Consider the following 23,979-nt stretch of genomic DNA (forward strand, 5'->3'; position numbering starts at 1 on the left):
GTGAATGACTGATAGCAGCTGTTTTGTTAGGATGGATTAAAGTGCAGAACCTAGTGATATGGTCCATGTGACTGTGTGGTCTACTAGGAGGAGTGCTTGCTGTAGAGTCGGACAACGGCAGGCAGGAAAGACCTGCTTCATAGATAACAATGAATCTTCTTTTTATATATATATATAAAAAGGTGATATCAGATGGTCAGAAATTGTTACTGTGACAGTTTTGCAAAGACTCTCACTTTTAGCAAATGAACTGTGGTAAAAAATAAATAAATAATAATAATAATAAATAAACATTGCACATAAATTTGAGTCGTGTTATTCTGTAGGTGTCAGTAAAGCACTGCGCCTATGAGGTAAAGCGAAGAAGAAAGTCACGTGATTCTCGCAGACGCGTTGGCTTGACAACCGCTGTAATCTTGCTTGGTGCTAAAGGTGGGTTGCTAAAGGTTGACTTTTATAACCTTTTTTTTTTTTTTTTTAATTAACCTGGTCACACACGACAGCGAAAACATATCGCAGCGTATTGACAGAGGTAGTGACCATGTTTGACCGGTATTTCGCTGAAAGAAAGATGCCATTACTTTAGCTAGGCCTATGTAGCTATCCGATCTTGTGTCTTTTACGTGCTAAAGCTGGCTGGCGTTAGCTGGACCTAGCTATTACATTCGGACACTGACTAATTAACAGTTACAATGACTAACCACCAACACCATCCTGTGAAAATTGAGGCCGAATATAATAAAAACGTGAACATTCAACACATTGCAACAGCTACATTTTTCACAAATACAACGCATTGAACTGATACTAAATGTTTTTTTTCCTCCAGGGTGGTCCGGTGTTATTTGTCTTGCTACTGTTACTGAAACCATAATTTATCGCTCTGCATGTAAATATGCTAAAGCTCCTACTGAACTTGCGCCACAGATCCTGCTTACAGTTTATATCAATTTACTTCCTCCTGTAACTAATTCCCTTCATTATCAACTGAGAAAATAGCCTGCGATATTAGTTATTAGCAGCAGCTTACTTCACGATCTTACGGTGTCAGTCGTACTTTGTTTTCGTGAATCTGTGCTGGATACAATTCTGATAAATATTTTAAACTATGTTTACCTTTCAGCGGGCACTCGGAAGACACAATGCCAGAAGTCAAGTCAATATTCAGAGAAGTTCTGCCTAAACAAGGTTTGCACCGCAGCAATTAGCTCTTTGGACAGCAGTGGTTACAAACAAAAGGCTGTTTGTGGAGCTCAGTACAACATGTGAACTGTTCAGAAATCTGCAAAAGCTTGCAAAATTAGTCAGTGGGTGCTCTGTACTGTGTGTTCCCTCTTTACAATCTCTTTTACAGCGTAACGTCATTGACATTGTCGCAATATAAACAATTATATAATTTGGGTTAGTACCGTAGCTGGATAACAATGGATTTCTAGTGTTAAAAGTGCAACGCCTTTTAATGTATACAGATGCGTAAAATGTCCAGATGTTTCATGTTGTGAGATTGCTGGTTAAAACCCAGCCCACAGCCCAGGGCCTACAGATGTAACCATCGGCCTCACTTCCTGGAGGTTGCACGTTTGGATGTGATGCTCTCACATTAGCAGTATCTATTAAAAGTTCAGTTTTAAGTAGAACATTTCTCACCTCTAATGTGCAAGAGGCTTTTGTGAAAAATAGCAGCCTTCTCTTATTCTTTGTGCTTAAACCAAGATTTGTTGTAGAGATGTGAGAATTTATGTTGTGTTTTTTTTGGGTTTTTTTTGCCATCCACAGGGCAGCTTTCCATGGAAGATGTCCCCACCATGGTTCTGTGTAAGCCAAAGCTGCTCCCACTCAAATCAGTCACCCTTGAGAAACTGGAGAAGATGCAGATGGAGGCTCAAGAGGCTGTCAAACAGCAGGAACTGGCAATGAAGGAGCAGTCGCAGTAAATCGAGGATTTGCAACAGCAGAACCAGACTGGCAGAAAATTCCTTTACATGGATGACACATTAACACTAATAGATTAAGTATGTTTATGGAGAGTGACATGCAGCATGAAGTTGATGTTTAGCTACATAGAGCAGAAAAGTTAAGGAAGTGGTGAGTCTAGTCACGTAAGCTAAACCACTATTCAGTTCTTCTTCCTGTTCACTATTGTCAAATGATCTGCTGCATGTAATCAATAAGGATTAAGTCTTTTGCTTGCCAGTTTCTCCACTGTGGTTGGCTACTGAGACCTGTGCACTTCTGCAGACCTTTCATTTGTATTACTGCTATACAACATTTTTTTGTATGACCTTAATCCATACAAGCCAAGAGTGTAGGTGCAACGTGGTTAGTAGCGTGCATTAATGTCGTGACATTCAAAAAAACAGTCTTGGATTATTTAACAGTGATTTAATGAACAAACAACGAGCAATATGTGGTACATTTCACACACCAGTGTTGCCCAGTTATAAAAATAAACACTCTAAACACCATTTTGTGAAGTTACACGACTGGTATTTGTTTTTTGCACTGTACTCATGTTTCCATACCTTCAGTAATGACATCACTGTGTGATTTAAAGGGTCAAAAAAAGAAGGACAAGCACAGCATAGAAACAGCAGCTAGTTAGGCAGCCTGTATTGCATTGAACCAACATGCTCCCCTTATATTTATTTTTTATACCCCTTTATAAAGCTCTTGACACAAACCAGTCATCTCTGTACAAACACTGCTTTCTAGAAAACACAAAAGGAGTGGCAGTGAAATCAAGAAAATACTGTACAAAACAACATGGAATGACTGATACTGAGAGGTGTGGCACTTTAAGGGTTAGCTTATGTAAATATTTATATTGAAACACCTTGGAGAAAGTGATCGTCAGTTTCAATCAAAAGTGCAGTTTTTTTTTTAGCCCACCTCAATTTCAGAAATGTACATTCTTTTGACTGTTAGAAGGGAAAAATTGTACCCAACTATCTTGAAAAATATGCAAGTAAAAAAGTAGCTTTATCCTCTCCCCCTTCTTCTCTGGCACATAAAAAGGGCTCTTCAGTAGCTTTCAAGTTTGACAACACCACCGTCTCCCTCGCTGACAAATCTCTTCCTGCCTCTGATGACAGACAGATCATATTAACAACAACAACAACAAAAAGATTTTTTTTAAAAACAAAACAAACAAAAACAAACAGGCAAACACATCTCCCATCAAGGATAAATGGAAGGTACTTACCGACAGGGACAAAGATCTCTTAACTTTACATCAATTATTCCCATACTGAAGCTCTCATCGACAAATTGCTCCAGGATGAAATATGCACGAGGGACATCGATGTTGATTTCAGCAATGTCCATATAAACTCTTTCATAGCCCTATGAAAGAAAGAAGACACTGTATATAAAACACAATTTCATAAGGCTAGAGAACAAATGAGGGAATTCTTAGTGAAAATAGGTCTGTGCAGTACATAATTCAAACACCAGGTGGCACCTTACCCTTCTCATTTGGTCTACAGTGATGATGGAGGACGTGGAGAGAGACTTGAGAAGCTGCAGAACCATTTTGAATGTTTTCTCTCCTTTGGACTCCAGCACCATCACTATCGCCTGAGAGAAATAGCAATATTCACAGCCTTGTATTAAAACTATAAACCTTTTGTAGTAGCTATTGGAATCACATACTGCAGTACAAAACATACAGTAGCTTTATTTACAGGTTTTAGTTTAGACCACATGACACAAGAGATGTTTACACTCATACATGATGACTATTAGTATTTACCTCATAAACAAACTCATGGTGGAAATGGGGAACCTCCAGGTCTCTCAGGCATCTCTCAGCCTCCTTACTGTCTCCTGATAGGATGTACTCCTTCAGCAGCAGGTTCATCTAGCAGGGCAGAAAAAAACGTAATAAAAATTATTAACCTGTAGTATTTTTTCTTATAGCTACAGGAAGTTGTAAAGCAACACTCAAGCACAACTGTAGGGAATTGTGGACTTGAAATCCCCTTCTCAAAAAAACAACAGAGAAAGAGACCGGTACATCAACACAGTAAAAACATGTTAATACAGCGTTGATTGTTCTTGAGCATTTGAGAAAAAGAGAAGTGAGAACTGTTTTCCTCAAGGGATGCTGTGTTGATCACATTTAAAGCAGTGTTTGCTGCACAGAAATGACTGATTCCGTTAATAGATTTGTTGAAATAAATGAGGTGTTACAGGTTGCACAACTTTTCACCTGTTTACAGTGTTTATTTTTCCTAACTACCAAAAGCTCTTCCTTGTCTATATTGTCTTTCTGGTAAATGGCAAATGTACTGTATTGGTTAAACAAAAAAACATAATACCAGAGGGTACTAGACTAATGCAGAGACCTGGTCTACTACCAGCATCTTCTCATATCTGATCTGTGTAGTTTACCTCTTTGATGAGTTGTATGACAGGTCTCTGGCCTCCGCCTGTCCCCCACTGGTTGTCTATGCGAAGTCCACCCATACTCATCTTCAGCAGCACTGCTGCTCGATCCAGGGCCGCCCTGGAAGACGAAAAATGTTTTTGGGGCAAATTTGACATACTGCAACACTAATTTGTAACCCTACACTCATTACTGCCTCCCCCATCTACAAGTGATCACACTGCTTCTGCTCCAATATGCAGAAAATTCCATGGTTGCATGTATTTGTTAGGTTAGGTTTAATGGATGCTGTTAATTTGACACAGGACTCTTTTACTGTCAGTTGTTTGTAATAGGTACACACACATATGAACACTGAAGCAGGATTTTCTTGCTGTAATCATTCCTCCAGTTCATACTGGCCATTAAAAGACCCCTTCCTAATGCACTTTCAGTCTAAGAAAGTAGGGGACTAAATCCACAGCCCTGTTTTCATGCAAAAATGTTATGAAAAATTTACTAGACTTTGGGTTGTCTGAGTGCATATCTTCCAAAGTTCCCGCTCTTTTTGGTGCAAATTTACCTTTTTCGTTACGACCCCTCCACTGCAGCTTAATATGGAAACACATGGGGGTATTTAATACTAAAAGCACTGAAAATATTAACTCGTTTTGTCTGCCCAACTTTTGGAGTTATATTAGCTTAGATAATATAATAACAGATAAACTTTGGAGTACACTTCTACACAGGAAGAGGACTGTGGATATTGTTCCCCATCACTTACATTCAACATGTTTTAAGAGGCGATCATTAGTAGTATGAACAGGAGGAATGATTATAGCAAGAGAAGCCTGTTTAAATGTTCAAATGAGCATCTGACTATTGTTTTAAGAAATACTTGAAAATGTTGTTTAAGCTTTATCTAATATTACAGATATATATGCAAGAATCTGCATGATACTGTTGACTGAATCCCATTTTATCTTTAGCAGCCATTATAATTTCTTGCACACACATAAAACCCTGACATAATCTCTGAAGATTTTCATGATAAGAGCACAAAACAGGAAACTACAATTATGAGCTGCAGAGCTTTGCCAACAATCACATACCTTGTGTATTCACAGTCAACTCTGCCTTTGTAGCCCTCGATGTAGCCCTCGGACAATATTTGGTCGCTAACAGCACGTGCAATAAACTGGCCAACCAACTGGAAGAAAAGGACAAAAGTGGGAAAAATATGAACAACCCCAAACGAATTTTTTAAAATGTTGTTCTGAGCACAGTTTGACAGAAACCTGATTCACCAGGGCTCTCCTTAGACCTGTTATTCTGTCTGCTAAGTCAGAGGGGGAGTTGATCCTGAGTCAAAATGTCATGATCCTCATGTTCATGCATGACTGACAACCAAAAACAGCTCTTTCATGTTAATGGGCATTTCAAATACACACTGAGGAATGAATATTTGTGAATGTTTAGAATTACACTGTGTCATTTGTAGGGCTTGCTATTTTTTGCTTTTATTATATTTCTAAACGCCAAAACATTTGTGTACATTTTTAAAACAAAGATGGGTGAAAATTAATTTCAACAGCATCAACGATTCTTTGCCATTTCTTTGAGGAACAGCATCCCCATGCAGCAGGGATCATAATAAGGTTCTGATGAGGTAAAATTAAATTTAAACAAATTACCTCTTCTTCTTTTTTTCCTTCTTTTTAAAAGTATATTTTTCCAGGAAAGGACTGAATGTTTAACATTTGCTATAAAAATAAAGTAAATTTACAAAGACCTGCAACACTGCTGGTAAACATTTCCAGGTCACAATTACGAAACTCTTTTGAAGAACTAGAGGCCCCACAAAAAACACTGACATGACAGTGTCCTCAGGGGCACGTGTGTGTTTGTTTACAGTAGTGAGGGGTTCATGATTTAGAGAAGCGAAAGAGCTGGCTTTGCTCTTCTGGCCTCCACAAAGCCTGTGCTTATCGCTGATCATTGTTTCTGTACAGACGAGAGGCAGCGCCGTCTCATTAGAACAGTGGCTATGGCTAGACTGGCAGACGTATGAGGAGAAAGAGAGGAGTGTGTGTGTGCGGGGGAAACCGAGAAGGAGAGTGAAAGGGTGAAGGGAAGTAGGTGGGGGGCAGGGCAGAGACATAACGCCCCCTTTAAGCCCACACAGAACTGTGAGAGTGGGACAGAAATGACTGGTGAGATCAAATGAGACAGTGAGAGGAGGGGGTGTGGGGTTGGGTGACCAATAACCCTTTGAGCGTCCTTCGCTGAGCTTGCATTTTGTGAGCACAGACAGACAATGACCAGAGATCTCATGTCTGTGCAGACTGAAAAGGAAAGAGCTCAAATACACACACACCACACACTAGCTCTCTCTAACACACCAACACATCAAACCACAGTGCTGTTCTCCTCTACTCCCCCGCAGATTGTGTCAAAACTCAAACATACCACCTCAAACACAAAATGTAGCTGACAAGTGTGCGAGATTAAATGAGATTATTGTATGACATGGATTTACTGTAGCCCTAGGAGCTTGCTTTATTGTTTGCAATAAATACTGACCCATATCTTCTAACAAACTTGAGTTTTTCTCAAGGTTTAAAGTAATTTTCTAATTTATATTCAGTATTGTAACATGCTCACATTCAATAAACTGCTAACTGAGCTACAGGTGTACACATACACTTATCTCCACTTACCTGTGGGGCTCCAGGTGTGTCCAGGACCAGGTCGGGCAGCTCTCGGAGCAGTTTGTCAAAGGAGTTTTCCATGTCACTGCGGGAGAGAACGGACCCACATAAGTCAGCAAGCAGCCTGGAGGTGAGCTCCCGGTGACTGGCTTTGGCCTCCAGGGCCAGTGACACAGCCAGTGAGGGCACCTCGCTCCGCATGGGCCCCAGGTTCAGTTCTGCAAGCAGCTCCTGTATGTGGAAAAGAGTGTTAGCTTGGCATAGGTTTACGTCTTTATGCAAGTGTGTACTTTTCCAGTAGTTGTTACATTTTACAGCTCATGTAAAAAATAAGCAAACATGTATATTCTGCGACGCATAAGCGCATGTTTACTGAGAGGCTGCTTCCTGCATGATGTCGGGGCACTTACTGCTACTTCATTTGTGTCTCCATGTTCAAAGTACTCTTGCACTATGGGGGTGACTGTCTTCTCAAAGACCCTCTCATCCAGTGGGGGGACCACAGTCTCATACACACAGTTCTCCTGTCAAAACAATATCACATTGCAGGTCTAGTGTTTGCCATACTACACTAATGAGATTTTTTATTCTTATGCTGCGTAGACAAATAATAGAAAATATGTACAATAGGTTGCAATTCAGTGCAGCCATGCCAAAATCTACACCTTCAAAAATGACCATACAACATCAACAAAGTCTTGTTGATAAAACAAATTAAACATGAGCTCCATGTACGAAATTTTTGTTGCTTGTGCATTGGATTTTCCAAGTGATCACGCTACTCAAAAAACTCAACACTCTGCAGTCATTACCTGAGCTTCATCATAGTTGGGGTCTTTCTCATCTACCTCCTCTGGCTCATAAACTTCACCAGATCGGCCCCAGACGCCTTTGCCTCCAGCCCCACCTGTGGACAGTGGTCAGTGACACTGTTAGACATGATACCTGACAACACCACAGTTGATCGTGTTAAAGCAATATGGCAATGTCCTTTTCAAAAGATTTACTGACCGCATATCTTGGGTTACCCAAAACATGACTTCTTTGCGAGGAAAAAAAAAGAAGAAAAAAGCATCTTCACCTTCTGTTTTATAGTTCACAGTTCATGATTACTAAGGAAAGAAAATGTAGTAGCAGCTTTTGTGAGCATTAGGGGCTCCTCACATGATGTCCCTGAAATACAACTTCTAAAAGCCTTTTCAAAGCAAACATAATAAGAGGGCTAGTGTGTAATGAGGGTTACAGAATATGAGAAACAAAAACAGAGCGGTGGTGCTGATCTATACCAGAGAACCATCTTGCAATTCATCAAGTATTTTTGTTACATCTCTCACATTAAAAAGCTTTGAATTCTAGGCTTTTTGTTGATTTCCTTGTTGTGAGCCATTTTGGCTAAAATGCCCACATAGCTGCTAAAAACTGAGGCTAGTTTAAGACAATTCCTTGGCAAATTTTCAGAATTCACTAAAAGCCTAATCACCCCCATGCTGTTAGAGGGGTGGGGCTCCGTAAGTTTTTTTTTGTTGTCCTAAGCATCATCAAAGACGTCCAGACTGTTTTCAAGTATGTGTGATATTATCATTATAGGTCTTAGAGTCGAGTCGCACTGATTTGTGAAACAGTCAAAAAAATTAAATGCATTTTAACAAAAGGTCAACCAGTAGGACTGAACTTTACACTGAGTGAGCAGGCAAATGACTCACTCTGAACCACACTGTAGATTTTAACAGATATCTGAATCCCCATCTATCTGACTTCCTTTTTACAAACAGCAAAAATCTCATGTTTATAACATTAGTTTGACTTCAAGATGGTCTTGTCAAGTGGTCAAAAAAGCAATACTATAGTTGTTATAGTAATGTTACTAATGTTATATGGATCACTCTCTTTGTGTGTGATGTCTACCATTTTCCATGATAGATTTTGTAATCCACAGACCCAAACATGCTGTGATATAATCCCTCTATTTGGGGGTGGGGGTAGGGCAGGGGGTGACACCTTTGTACATGTTACACAAACAAACATCTGCTGGGTCGAAGGCCAGCATCAACAGATTGCAGACAGTTTAAGAAGCCCAATACCTAAAGCAGCTTGTGTGACATGCTTTAAAACCTCCATTAGTCCTGTCCAGTATGTCACATACTGTATAACATGCCTCCATATTTAGCACAGCCCACATTGGGTGTGAGAACCTATCCCGCTTCAGTCTTAAAACATTGTATACTCTAGTCTGTGCTCACTAGAGATTCTGCACATCCACTGCATTTGTCCTACAAAACTGCAATGCATGAACTTTTAATGTAGGAGAGCTCACAGCTCAAATTACAGGGGCACCACGGGCATGGCAGATCTGTTATGTAACCAGAAAAACGAACAGTCACTGTGCCAAGAGAAACTACACTTGCTCCAGTTTTACTGCCCATGGGAAGAGCAAAGTGACTAAACTGTACTGCAGTCTGTAGGGACAAGTAGGCACTCTATGCTTACATCGCTAAATGAAGACCCACAGTGAGAGACAGTCACTATCAGAAGTTGTTGTTGACATGCTAAATTCTGATCTATCTATATATTTCTGATGTGACAGTTAGGGGCCAGGAGAAGGCAGGTCAGAGGACCCATCTTTGGCTTGGTATATAAATTGGATAAGGAAACACACTAAGGCATTATGCAACATTTTCAGCTGAATGCCTAATGCTGTTATCAGGGGTGTCACACACAATACCAAAGTAAATATCCATAGCACTGTGCCCTGGCACACATGATCGTCTAACTTCAGCAACACAAAGACAGATGACAAATTTGACAAAGTCAAACACATGACAAATAAATGATCAATAAGCTTTATGGAACTAATACAATTTTATGTAACCTTAAGAACTACTTGAGTGTCTCTGTAGACACTCATGGGACTCTAAAAGGTCCAGTTACATCACATCCCAAAAGCAACTTCTGTTACACACATTTAACCTATGATGGAAATTTCCACAAAAGCTTGCCTGAGCAGATGGCACGAAAACAGTGTTTTGAAATGGGTGTGAGCTGCTCAAGATCACCTAACCATTTGTTTACATGCTAATTGGTTTATGGTTCCAAGATGGGAAGCCACCAGGTGATGACAACAGCAAGTCACACAGTGATGAATGCCTGCTTCCCCTTTGAGGCATTGGGCACTGAAACACCAGTAGCTCTTTGATTAACTTTTACTCTCCTGTAGTAATGACTAGCAAAAGGTTGTCCTTTGAAACTGACACATTTGGTATCTCAGCTTTACATGATAGCACAACATTATTTCACTGTTTACTGTACTGACTCAAAACTGTCTTACCTTTCTTAGGCAGGCCTCTGCCCTTGCCCAGTCTGGACTTTCTGTCCAGTAGTTTGCTCTTGGGGCTAGTGGGTGCCGCAGAGGTTCCCCTGATAATTTCCCCGTTATCACTAAGGGAGTCCCCCCTGCCAGAGTCCCTGGAGGAGTTCTTTCTCAGCCTCCGCTTGGCCTTCGCCTTGAGACGCGCCTCGTGGATGCTGGTGCTTGACGAGGACAACCAGTTGCCATTAATCTCATTGTTTATGTTTTTGTTGGAGATGGCCGATTTGCCATTGTCTTCATCTCCAGATGCAAAAGAGTCACTCAGGTCGTCAGCCTCTGTGGGATTACATGCAAAAATGGCGGAGAGTTTATGTCTGAGCTGACAATGAGTAAGGAGCTTTTCTGTGAAGAACAGATCAAGGAGACTGGAGTTGATACCCACATTCATACTTATTTATATTTATGTGGGTCATGTGCAAATACGGCAAGGAAAAAAAACACAACATTCAATTTCTATCTGCAGTCGCCCATTAAATGTAGCACGAGCAGCAGAATGAAATAACGCAAATGCAACATGACAAAACCTGCAGGCAAGAAAAGAAGTAATGAACCACTTCCGCGTGAAAAAGTCCCAGTGCCCCAGATCAGATACAGCTGATGGAGCATTTAAATCGCTGTGACTGGCTCCTACTTACCCACAGGGTTTGCGTTCAGCCAGGCCTCGCAGTCAGTTGCCATGTTTTACAGTAGAAAAGAGATTTTGCAGCAGGACAGCGCGCAAAAAATGAATTCCAGAGAATACCTATAATATTGAAGAGGAAACAGAGATGTAATAAGCAGACAAACGTTAATAACATGCCCAGACAAGGTAACATCTTCCCCTCCCCCTATTCATTCAAAGTCACACTGTTGATAAACAATGGCTGCTTGACGCTGTGCTAGCTTCAATGTTCACTGTCAAAGGAAGGAGCTGCGTCAAAAGACCGAACCCCAGGGTATCTTATCGCACGTATAAGACGACTGATACTTGTAGACAAATCAAAATCTGCAGTTTGTAGTTTGTTTAGCCATTTTAACACATCGCCGAGTCGCCGTTTATTCGCCATGGAGACCCTAACGTCAGTGAAAGATAAAAATCAAATACGAGCACAGAGTACGCTAGTTCGCTATGCACCTTCAAACTACATCGTTAAAACAGTTAAATCCTTAACAACAGTGTCATTGAGACACACATTTCTATCTCGCTTACTGTGTTGGTTAAACAACTCACAGGAAACTCACTGACCGTCTGTTGTGTCCAAGCCTCGAACTCCGACACGAACACTGTTTTTGTTATATCTACCCAGCAACGCAAGCACGTAGTTCAGTGTTTTCCTTCTCTGATTGGCTGGAGGCACATGGGTTTTTAAAACAAGGAACCAATGAAAATGCAACACGGGATTTTCTTCTCGCATGTTCTGTAGGTCTGTGTTGTTTATAAAGGGCTGCCCCCTATCGTTAGTACTCTAAAACTACACCCTGTATTATGGAATATTACTATTTATGACATCAGCCACAACATACTGGTGAATTAATGATGATGGTGACCGTTATTGTTTACTGTCAAATATTTTTGATCTGTTTTTCTGGCTAAATAATGTTAAACTGACTGAAACTAATTAATCGAATGAACTAACTTCTTGTTTGCTCACTTAAGAATATAATGCTTTGTTAACATATTGTGTGAGTAAGCAAACTAAATGTATGACAGTGAAAATAATGGTAAAAATGGCAAGAATTTGAGCAGGATTGAGCAGTAATGTTAATAGTCCATCCATACAAAAACAATTAAACTGACTTTTACACATGCACATGATTTATACTTACACATGTAGTTTTGGCACCCTGGCATGTTTTTGCCTCACCACTTGGGGGAGCTCTTTTACAACAGACCCATTTAAAGTCCTAAGGTGGTATAGAAAATGGATGGTGTACTGTACCCTGTCTGATTGTATAACCATTATATAATGTTGCATATACTGTATATCAGATTATATATGATGTTCACTTGAGAAAAAAGCACTTCCAGGCTCTACAACATGATGTGTATTCTTTGAAACACTAATGAGGCAACTTAAACACTTGAAACATTTATTCAGTATTTTTTCCATCAAAAAAATTATATGAAAAGTTTGTCAAAGAAAACAACACTATCACTGATCACAGGATCAGTATTCACAGTATACAAAAAGAGAGTCTGGCTTGATTATCCCTCTGAAACAAGTCACTGTAACATGAAACACTGTATTTTTAACTCTGATAAATTAAACACATGGTCCAGTTTAAGGTCTTCAATATTTAAGGCATTATAGGTTGGCAGATATGACTGAGATTGTCTGATGAATTGAAGTAATCAAAAAAATAAAGATCTTTAGCATAGTTGCATCATTATTAGTCCAAATGATGTACATTTTTACCTGATAGATGATGTAGTGCAGAAACAGGCACAGGATAAAATAAAAACTGCAGGAGCCTTTAAAGCCCAAGATATAAATAAAAATGTAAATGTTGTGTACCGTGCTATACATTGAAATCTTTTCAATAATTACAACAAACCTGAGAATCTGCCTCAGCTTTTTCACTGAGGAAAAACATTCTTTGACGCATATTTCAAGTCATTTTACAGTGATAAATGTATCATTGTTGCTAGGATAATGTACAGACCAAATTAAACATGAGGTTATCGCATGAGAATAACTGATTTAAACTCTGAAAATTGACTAAAAATGGACTAACATAAGCCCACACTATATAAGTTTGTCTTCTCATTAGTTAGACATCATTGCAAATATATTTCCATTCCAAAAAATAACAAATTAATTCACACACAACCCAGTTAAATAAGAAGTAAGAAAATTGATAAACTGAAAAAAAAAAATAATAATAATAAAATAAGTAAGTATTGTAGCCTTACTATACATTACACTTTAGGTATGTACAATATTGAGAGCATCTATGGCTGGGATTGTCAGTGCCATTTTAGACATTCAAGCATCCCTCAGCCCCAAAAAATCAAAACCAGTGCAATTGTCCACATGCTCTAGCTTCCATGTGTCACATTATCCATGCTGTAGTTGACCATAGCTTGGCACCATCAGCTAACATACAAAAATCTCGCCTCTGTTGTTCACTGTACAAGAGGTGAGAGGTCACAATGATGTCACTGTGCAGCTGAGGGCTCAGAAAGTGCGTCCGCCAGACTTTCCTGTGCCAGCTGTGAGAGATATTTCTGTGGATGAGTGGGAGAAAAGAAAAAGTAAATATCTGCAATACACAATATAGCTGATATATATACAGTATAGTATCCACAAACAGACACTGTGCATGATTTGACTGCACAAATGTCTTTTATAAGGTCAAGTGCTTTCTCCAAACTAGAACCAAAACACTGTATCTACCCTAGCAGTTCCACTGAGATAAAATATATCTTTGTCATAAGAGGAAAGAACAAGAAAGTAGAAACTCAAATGTCAGCATTGTAGAAAAAACAACTATCTTGTCAGTCTTTTCCACCTCCAGCATTGTGCAGGTAATCATGTGATTTTACTTAACACTTTAGGTGACTTAAAATGTATAAAAACAGTTTTCAGTTGATCACGATCATCAGTAATCATCAATACTTTTTCATAGAATTTTCAACAAATACAGTTATGAACTGAAATCATAATCTGTTGTGTGTTAGGCATCTGCATTCAATATCAGCAACAACCAGCTACAATCTGAAAAATATCAGCATTAGCCCCCCAAAACCTGTTGATAAAACAATAGCTTGAGTTAAACATTGGAGAATGGAAGGGGGCTCAATATTGAGATTGTTTGTTTAGTTTTTTGTTTTATACACTAGTTAAAGAAAAAAAATTATGCTGTGTTGAATTTTAAGCTGACACTACACATAAATTATGATATTTGATTTCAAAAAAATTTTCAGAGTGAGCAAAAAAAGCACAATTCTAAATTTGAATTTGTTATAATTATGGACATATAAATTTGCAACAAGACACAAGATAATCAAAAAATATTGAGTGTTAAGGTTCAACTGAGTAGATGATAAATTAAATTAAATTAAATTAAATCTGTGGTCAAAAGAAACAGAAACTGTAAAGTAAAACTATTAAGCACCAGGACACACACACACACACACACACACATACACACACACACACACACATCTTTGACAGACAGCACAACTGTTTTAAACAGTTTTTTTCTTCTTGGAATGTAATCCATCAAATGTTAGGGAATCGCCGCTCCTCTAGCTCCTCAGCTGTGCTGCCGGGGACGAGAGAAATGCAAGATGGCTTGGTGCTGAATGGCCAATAATCAGAAACCTAATACAGTTTACAGGCAAGTGTGTGTTTGTGTGTGTGCTAAGATGTATCAGTATATATTGCTGTGTTTGTCTAAGTTTGTGTTTGTCCATCTGACTGCATTCATGTGTGTTAATTTTTTTTTCTCCAAACAGTACTAACAGTATTAATGATCAAAATTAATATCATATAAATAAACTATGCATTTTCTGCTGATTGAGTATTCAATTATTAAAGTGATCGTTTTAGCAATATTGTGCATTTTGCCAAATTACAATCTATCAAAATACACAGTACACAAAAACTGACACAGTTTATACCATACAGTACCTTAGTGAGCGTCACACTAATTTTATCCTCATGTTGACTGATGAAAAACACAGCATTTGATAAAAATGAGTCAGATTTATCTCCAAATAAGACAAACATAAGAGGAAGGGCAAAGAAAAATTTAAATATGCATGTATTTTATGTACTATATGTACTGTATGTGCTGCATATGAAACAAAGAGATTACTCACCAACCCAGCAACAGGTGGTGTAATCTCTTGATTTTTGCTACTGGACCACACTGACTGTGGACCACACCAGCAGTGCCCTCAGTACAGTCGAGTGTGCAGGCATACAAATTAGAATTTTTCACACTACACCCGCCAATATAAACAGAATGACATCAAATACACACGCAGACAGTTGTGTATGTGCCTTACATGCACAGTCACACATCTCCTGAAGTTCAAGGAGGAAAGGCTGAATAAACTGTGGAACTGTTTAATTCCAGATTATCATCTTACTCCTTCCTCGTCATCATTGTCATCATCAGCCGAAGGACCGGTGTGTCACTGTGCGGTGTGTACCTGTAGGTTCCTGTAGTGTACGGTGCTGCGGCAGTGTGTCGTCTTTGCAGTCTCCTCACTGGTATAGAACAGTCCGCAGAGTTTACAGTAGAAGCCAGTTCTTGGCACAATGAACTCCACCCCTATGAGACAGTGAACATGACAATTAGAAATCACTCCCAGAAATCAGTACAACAGATGGTGCTCACAAAGGGTATTTACAGCAAATCCTACTTAAGATGATACTGAATCCATCTGATTAAATGCTGCATTTTGTGTCTTACTGAAAATGACAAATTTGAAACCAGATTCAAGTATATATATATATATATATATATATATCCAGTTTCATCTATTAACTATACATTTGTTTTTCTCATTGATTCACATTTTTTCTTATTTATTCACATGACTCTGTCAGTGTGTGTGTGTTTTCTAATACAATTGTCTTATTTTGATTAGATGACATTAGACAGCAGGAGCAAGTATGCGCGTTATTTTAAGTTCTTCAACAACACACTGTTTAGGTGAGTGCATGTCAACAACACATACATGGCTGTCAGAATTCATGTTCCACATCAATGTGACATTAAAAGAATAGAAAGATGGCAACAACAATAACCAGATGACTCTTCAGCGTTATATTTGTCCCAGCCATGGTATCAATGGACACAGTTTGGTCTGGACACACACACTCACTCTTGGGGCATCATACAACTTAAATAGCCACACAGCTCATGGCACACATAGCTCTTGAGTCTGTGCTGTTGGTCTATTGTTGCCACGCTGCACCAGGGCTTATGTAAGTCTCCGTGCAGCAGGCCCAACACAGGCCATGTGCTTGGCCATGTCATTCTAGCCCTAATGATAATATAAATACTCATCTCTCCGGGGTGCATTTCACAACCTGCTCTCAGAAATAGGTCAGCAAGTGGCCAAGCAATTCCAGTCAATTAGAGTGCTAATGCAACAGGTTGTCAGTGCACTTATTAATGGTGTTCGTGATAACACTGTATCTTTAGGACTAAGACCACAGGCTCAAGACTCCATGAACCTGGACATCTGTAATAACGATTAAATATAGATCAGTCCGGGGACTGCTGGGCTGAATCCAGCCTGAGAAACCTGATTCTCTGATTCTTATCATTATTGCTGCTGCTCAGTACATCTCATGTAAGCAGATATTTGCTGACAAAATAGGAACCGTGCTGTCTATGTTTTAAAATTCTCAAGGATTTTACCCATTGTCAGTGTAACACTGAATAAAAATGACAGAAAAGAATGAAAATAAAATGTGTTATGCTTACCCAAAGGGATACTGTGTTCACTGACAGCTTTGTCTTGCTCACGAGATGGTGAGGGGGCCTCAATCTCTGTGAAAGGCATATAACTTATGAGAATGACAGGATGCACAAAATCTCCTTAGAATTTGTACTTTTCCTTGACAATATATTTTTAGTAATAAGTTTAGGACAATACATAGTGTCAGGAAAAAAATCTGTTTAGTTTCCTTGTAACAGTCATCCCTGCAACTGATGTATATACTCTGTAGTCTAATACAAACCTACTGTTTCAACTGCTGACCATTCTGTTGTCCTCTGCGTTCTATGTAAAACTCATTTATTTATTCATTCAGAAAAAAAAACAACATCATTGATCAGATTTTAGAGCTCACTGGGAATTCACGTCAGTGGCATGTAAGCACTTCAGAAGCACCAATCTGTTTATTCCACATCATCTCTGACCTCAGTTTGGATGTCTCTGTCCTCAAAACCTGCTGTTTGTCAACAGCACAGTGCCTGAGGAGCAAAGAGGACAGCGGCCAAGCAAACTGTCTTCAGCAGAGTGACTAATGTGAGAAAATCATCCATTCATCCATTCATTGAATTTTGCCAGATGTGGATGTAGGACCAAAACATTGTTAATTAAGTGAGTACCAGTGATGGAAGTGGGCAGGATTTTTGCCTTTTGTTCTCAAGTTATGAGTTTTTGATCCCACACACCTGTTGCTCAGACTTTAAGATGTGCAAGAATATTTTCTGTAATCACCTCGTGGAGAAATGTTAATATTTTTTATGTAAGCTCCAAGAAGAGTGAATAATACAGCTTTGTTATTTATTTCATTATGCCTATATTGAAATCAGAATACTTATAATAACACTTAAGGCATTGATTAATTAATATTGATGCCATTAATAAGTATAGATATAATTTGTTTGAGTTGGCAAGATAGATGAGAAAAAATGGATTTGGAGCCAGTCAGGAGACTCAGAGTCTGTGTGAACTGCTACATTTGATAACATGGAAGCACATCTGCTCCATGATTCAGGCCAGTAACTGTCAATAAGAAGAATTCAAAAGACGCTTTCTTTGTGGATTAACCTAAAGGATGTTTGTGTAACAATTAATTGGACCCTGAAGGAGATCTGTATAATATTTCTTGTATGGAAAGTACCTTTTTTAAGAATGCCATCCTTGTGTTGTGCCCCATTAGTGATTGTTTCCATGACCTGTCCTTCTATCTGGGTCTTGCTGTCCTCTGGTACTCTAACGTGATTTTCCATTGGCTCTTGTAATGGCCCACTGTTGGTCACTTTATCCTCTAAACATGTCTCCTCCAGTGCAGCCTTGAACTCCTCACTGGGGAAGTCACTAATGTTAGTGACTGGCAGCTCAGGAGGCACTTGTTTGAGGTTCTGCTCTTCAGGACTGGTTACAGTTAAAACATTCCCTGCTTTCTCAGTTACAGCTGTTTCAGTCTGGTCTCCAGCATCCCCACAGGACTTTTCCTGGTTAGACTTCTTGTTAAATGTCTCCTTCACCTCCAGGGAAGAGGTAGGTGGTGACACATGCTCCTCGACTGCTTCTTCCTCCACAGGCTCTTTGGGGCAGGCTGCGTACTCTTCCAACTCAGGAAGGTCTGGCTCAATAATGGAATCATCTTCTCCTCCCACTTCATCAACAGTGACCAGTTCTTCCATGTTCTTAGGATACCAACACTCCTCATCAGTATCAACTCCACTTTCCCAGTCCTTCTCCTAGGGAAATGGATTAAGACGATAACAGTTAATCTTTACAGTTAACCTGTGGGGTGAAATAAGGGTCTGAGGGAGACAGTGAATGTGTCATACAGACTAAAATGTTCACTTACAGTGTCTCTATCTTTACTGCATTCAGTAGCCTCTTTTGGTTTATCACTTTGCTGAGGTGAAACAGATTTTTCTTTTGACTGGCAATCCTGAGAAAAATGTTGACTTAGTTATTAGAAGAATACATCACATAAAGCAGGTATACAAAACAATGTGCATTTATAAAATTTACTCACAGTATTCTCAGTGGCATTTTCTCTCTCGTGTTTTTCTGCAGTGGTGTGTCTCCTGCTTGACTTTTTGCTCCTGCCCCTTCCTGGTGAACTCTGCCTCTTTTCTTCTGATGTTCTGCAAAGTTGCTCTTCACTCATCTCATAATCAGAATGCCTCGACCTGCCATGGTAGTCACCACCATCCCTCCTCCTTGGCTTTGTATCATGCCTTTGGTACGGAGGTCTGGGCAGTTTGTCTGACTTGTACATTTGTTCTTTCATGTAGAAGTCATCCTCCATGTTCCTGTAAGAGCTGAAGGACATGCCTTGAGGGCTGCCTCGTGGGTGCCAGTCTCTGTTGCCCCTCATCCCTTCACCCCCCCCTCCTCCTCCACCTCCTCCTCGCTCATCTGCTGATCTCGAGCTGATGTGATCCAAGGGTTTCTGGTAGGCCTTCCGACGGTCAGCTGCCCGTCCGTTAGGCCGATCATCATCCACACTTCCCCCATTCCTCCACGGGTCATCTCTCTCCCTTTCGTCCTCACCCCTTCTTAAATTTGCTGTCCAATCCCAAGAGCCCCGGCAGGGTCCCAGGCCATTGCTGCCTCTCTCTGGACCTCTGCATGGTCCCCCCTGGGGGCTGTGGGCTGAGCTGCATGATGTAAAACTGGGACTGTGGGAATGAGGACTCAGAGAGCGGCTGATAGGGCTGCGGGAGCGTGCTCTCTCTGGCATGTAGCTGCAGAAAGATGATAGGTAGATTACATGGTGGAATCGACTAAAGCTGTACTCTGTGTTGGAATGTTTTAGTTCAGAAATATTACACTGATTTGACTTAAGTGATAATCTATGACATTTTCACATGAATTTCCATTTGCTTTTGTCCAATGGTGGTTCACAGAACATGGCTACAGAAAAACAACCATTTGAGACTGAAAGGAAAATGAAAAGTTGCTTTACTGTTCAAGTTCTTGCATCTCGTCCCTTTCCCGCTGAGAGGTGATATCCTGAATGATCGATTGAACATCTTTACCTGGTTTCTAAAAAGAAAAGAAAGTTTTAGAAAGTGGAAAAAACAGCCTATAACTTGCTCTTCACTCTGTTCATCAGTGTTACCTTGAGTTGTAGCTCCTTGTACCTCTTAGACATTCGTATGAGAAGTTTCTGATTGTTAATCATAGCTGGAGTAAGTTGATAGTACTGAACCATGGCCTGAGCTGCTTCAACATATGCCATCTCCAGAAATGCCTGATTGGAAAACAGAAGTTTGCTGTAAACAACAATTCTTGAAGGACATAACTTCTTTAAAAATAATCACCACAAGGCATCACATTTCATCACCAAAATAAATCACCAGAACAGTCTCTTTAGTCTCTGTAACCAAGACCATTTTAGTTTGATTACCTTAAATTTGATAGGGGTGAAATTAATGGTGCAGTCCAGTTCTGATAAATGAAACCTTGAGCCTTGAGTGAGCTGTCATGTATTGGTAGTTAAACTGCCAGCGAGTTAATGATTAAGTAGATGATAGCACATAAAAATGTTAATTAGAAATAATCATAATCATAGTAATAAAAATGCACATTGATAATTTGGTGATTTGCATTTTGACACATTAATTCCAAGAGAAATTATTCACAGGATCAACACAGTTTTTTTTTTTAAGAGCGCATCAGGTCAGAAATCTCTGGAAGTACATAGACTTTTAAGATGATTTTGTTGTTCAGTCAGGATGAAACTACAACTGTACAAACTTATTACACTATTATTGTGTAAATATTTAACTTAAGAAAATGCATCCAAAATATTTATTAATAAATATAAATAACAAATAATTGACAAATAACAATAACAATATTTTGTACCTGATGGGTAGAGCGCATGAGGATGTAGTTGGTGACTTTGCCAAAGGGTAGTCCCAGGTTGATGACATCATTTTCTGTGCAGCTGCCTTCAGGGAGGTTGCAGATATGAACGACTCGCCCTGCAACTGCTTTTCTTGGTGGAAATGGCTGCAAATAATTAAAACAAAATAAACTTTGAGCACCACACAGATCATTACTTACAATGCCATTAACACCATGACCAGTACATCCTTTTTTTCACTTTCAACAGTAATTACATGAAGATAGGCTTAACCCTCAACTACATACACATGAAATTGAAATTGCACAAAAGCATAATTATAAAAATATCTGTATGATCTTTTAACAATCTGTGTAGCACATCAGAGTCAAGCATACTGTAGGAAAGTAGTCTGTGTAACATTATCAGGCAGGATGTCATGTCATTTTCCCTCCTTGAAACAGCCCACCTCATTTTAGCTATTAATAGTTCCTTGGCAGCAGTGCAACAGTGATAATGAAAGTTTTCTTGTTTGGATTTAGAGACTTGTCAGCTGACTGTCCCCAGACATTTCACACATTTGACACAGATCCCTCTAGGCTGCCAAGTATAGTGACCTGGATTGCTCAACATCCATTTGTCTTTCCCTCTTTTTTATCTTAAAGTGTGGGTAGATGAATAATGAGAGTTTGAGTAAAATATTTTTAATGGAGACACAGCACACTGCATATATACAGTATGAGCTGAAAGTAATCATCTGTTTTGGTTTTAGATAAATACATAATATAGACATATATAACTCTAAAAGAAGATCGGCATCCATCATATATATACCTTCACTGTTTTGATGAGCCGCATGACCCCCTTTAGTTGCCGTTTCACTCTTTCCATTAGTTTCACAGAAAATAACAACATATTCCACCTTTAAAAACACATATGCAAGGACCATTGACTGAGTTAATCTGTCTATATACTTTATACTCATCATCAGACTAGCTGTTGCACATACTATTTCACACCTTGTGTTCCTTTAACATCTCTGCAGAAAGCAGTTATAAATTCAGCTTGTTATATCATGGAGTCTTATTTCTGCAACCATTGTGCTGCAACTGCAGTTTTTCCAGTGCCCCTCCTCCTCTTCCTGCTTTCCTGGGCTGACCAGCCTGACAGACAGTCCCATGTGTGGGACAGACTGGGGGTCCTAATTCCACCTCGGACCAGCAGCCAGGTCTCTGTTTTTACAGGGAATTTGTTCAGGGAAACCCCAACACTAACATACACTTCACACTGGGTCCAAAAGCCATTAAGTATAGAATGTATAAAGGAGAGGAGGAAACGCTTATGATCTCAAAGTCACTTTGCTATGCATGTCAAAACATAATCAGAGGCAACTGTAGCAGTATTAAACAAATACATGAAGCACTGATCAGAAATAATATATAAATAATATGTGAGTCTATGTTACAAAATCCTTGGTCGATAACTTGAGACAGAAATGAAGTTGTGAATAACTAAACTGCAATCTCGTACTTTCTTTTTAAAAAGCACTTTTGATTCTTTTACAAATCGCATACTCTAGATTATGGACCGTAATTTCTATTCACAATTTGTGGAAAGGCCATGTTACTGCCCATACTATCCCAAACAAGAGACCTGGATGATCTGGCTCTGGATGAGCTGGATTACTGGGTTGTCATGCCACAACTTAATGGTTTCTGGCCAGCAAGCTGACATTAACAGCTTCAGATGCAGAAGTGATAATTCTATTACCAGCTCTGTGCCAATGCCACTGCCATCACCAGAATACATAAAGGTCAATGCAGGTTTGGCTCAATAAACAGATCCAGGAATAGGCTGTTTATGCCCTTGGAATATTAAAGAGAACAAGAGTCTTGTTCGTTGGTTTCTGCATTCACTAATGTCTGAACTGTAAAACGTGGTCTGTGTCTGAAAGTCCAGACAGTTTGACCACAGCATTGATATCACTGTCAAGGTTGGCACAGGTTTTGAACAGTAGCTGTTTCTGCTGACCACAAACCAGAAGTGCAGAGATATGCTATGTCACTGCAAACTCACAAGGACTCACTACAAACACTGCCAGGGCCTCTTTAAAATGGTCTACTTTGCAGATAGGATTTCCAACATAACAGCAAAAACAAGAACTTTAAATTACATGTAGATTTTTTGTTCAACCACTTTAGCTTAAAAACTGTCATTACTGTTTTGAATTACCAACACAAAACAGGTTTGGCACTAAGGTTCATTCTAACTTCAGTGTAATATAAAAGTACAGCAAGAGAAAATAGTATTTTGCATTCATTCTGAAGCCAGGTTGCCTGATTGAAATATATCTTGTATAACTAAATCTTTGTGAGTTTATTACATTGTACATTGTATTTGTATTTATATTCTATTTTTGACAATTTGCAACCCCTAGACTACAGACTACAGCCAACAGAGGTAATGGCTTTACCTGCCACAGTGTGTTCAACCATATGTGTTGTTGTTGACAAACTTCACACTTCACACTATGACCTGGCAAACTAGAGCCAAATGGTGTAAAGGATAACAGCCATTTCACGTGGTGCTTTCCTGCTTCCACTGATAGCATGCTGACTGACATGAGCTGGAATCTGTCCTAAGGACACGTCTGTTTATTTGTATAAAGTGGGATCCATGTTGGAGGATTCAGTGAGATGGTTAGTCTGGTTTCACAGTTTTTCCCCACGTTCCTACACAGAGTGCTCGCACGCCGATCCCTCAGATCACTTTACCAGTCTCTCACCAGTCTGAAACTTTACACCGCTGCCTGGGGGTGTGACCCAGGGCTCTTTAGGTCTGTGCTCCTTACAGCAGTTAGCTGTAATCCTGTGTTTATGTCTGTTTGAGTTCAGTTTTCACACGAAGCTACTGTGTAACTTAAAGCTGGGTTGCTGAACACTGCAGTCCAACCTATGGAGCATTTGTGTATGTGCAAACATGCATGTTAGTATGATCGTATGTATGTGCATATGTGTGTGAGCTTCTGTGTAAATATTATAGTGACTGTTGATTTTCTTTACTTTTTGTCGTAGTCTTTTGTTTTTTCTTTTAAGTTTCTTCTTTTAGTTAGATTTTCATTTTTATGTGAATTAAAATTAAGTTAAGAAATTATTATTGTGTGTGTGTGTGTGTGTGTGTGTGTGGTGTGTGTGTGTGTGTGTTCATGTGTACACTTTTGTGTGAGTGCTCTGCTCAACACAAGGATTTAGAAACAATAAAAGTCCA

The 23,979-nt window shown here is 39.4% G+C and overlaps 2 protein-coding genes across 5 annotated transcripts in view; both read right to left on the reverse strand.

The window, feature by feature from the left end:
* Positions 1 to 2,367: 2,367 nt before the first annotated feature.
* On the reverse strand, positions 2,368 to 11,772 carry pdcd4b (programmed cell death 4b). Of its 3 annotated transcripts, none has more exons than XM_018679723.2 (12): positions 11,670 to 11,772; positions 11,080 to 11,186; positions 10,403 to 10,720; positions 7,890 to 7,984; positions 7,488 to 7,601; positions 7,087 to 7,308; positions 5,479 to 5,576; positions 4,393 to 4,507; positions 3,752 to 3,859; positions 3,466 to 3,576; positions 3,203 to 3,342; positions 2,368 to 3,082 (listed from the first exon to the last, which is right to left on the reverse strand). In XM_018679723.2, exons 2-12 carry the CDS (start codon positions 11,120 to 11,122, stop codon positions 3,022 to 3,024), a joined length of 1,425 nt encoding a protein of 474 aa, XP_018535239.1. In that variant the 5' UTR covers positions 11,123 to 11,186; positions 11,670 to 11,772; the 3' UTR covers positions 2,368 to 3,021. The 3 variants fall into 3 exon arrangements, with proteins under 3 accessions (XP_018535239.1, XP_018535240.1, XP_018535241.1); XM_018679724.2 differs by having other exon boundaries at positions 11,655 to 11,752; XM_018679725.1 differs by lacking the exon at positions 11,670 to 11,772 and adding an exon at positions 11,634 to 11,654.
* A 725-nt stretch (positions 11,773 to 12,497) lies between these two features.
* The window catches only part of rbm20 (RNA binding motif protein 20), a 52,065-nt gene continuing 40,583 nt past the window's right edge, over positions 12,498 to 23,979 (reverse strand). For both annotated transcript variants that reach the window (XM_018679722.2, XM_051070742.1), the window contains 9 exons: positions 20,733 to 20,879; positions 19,984 to 20,115; positions 19,828 to 19,907; positions 18,892 to 19,606; positions 18,718 to 18,804; positions 18,022 to 18,604; positions 16,874 to 16,939; positions 15,588 to 15,709; positions 12,498 to 13,652 (listed from right to left, as the gene is read on the reverse strand). In XM_018679722.2, coding sequence (XP_018535238.1) covers positions 13,584 to 13,652; positions 15,588 to 15,709; positions 16,874 to 16,939; positions 18,022 to 18,604; positions 18,718 to 18,804; positions 18,892 to 19,606; positions 19,828 to 19,907; positions 19,984 to 20,115; positions 20,733 to 20,879 — 2,001 coding nt within the window. In that variant the 3' untranslated portion in view covers positions 12,498 to 13,583. The remainder of the gene's footprint in view (positions 13,653 to 15,587; positions 15,710 to 16,873; positions 16,940 to 18,021; positions 18,605 to 18,717; positions 18,805 to 18,891; positions 19,607 to 19,827; positions 19,908 to 19,983; positions 20,116 to 20,732; positions 20,880 to 23,979) is intronic.

This window comes from Lates calcarifer, linkage group LG5 (assembly GCF_001640805.2).
Source record: "Lates calcarifer isolate ASB-BC8 linkage group LG5, TLL_Latcal_v3, whole genome shotgun sequence".
In the NCBI taxonomy this organism is placed as follows: Eukaryota; Metazoa; Chordata; class Actinopteri; family Centropomidae; genus Lates; species Lates calcarifer.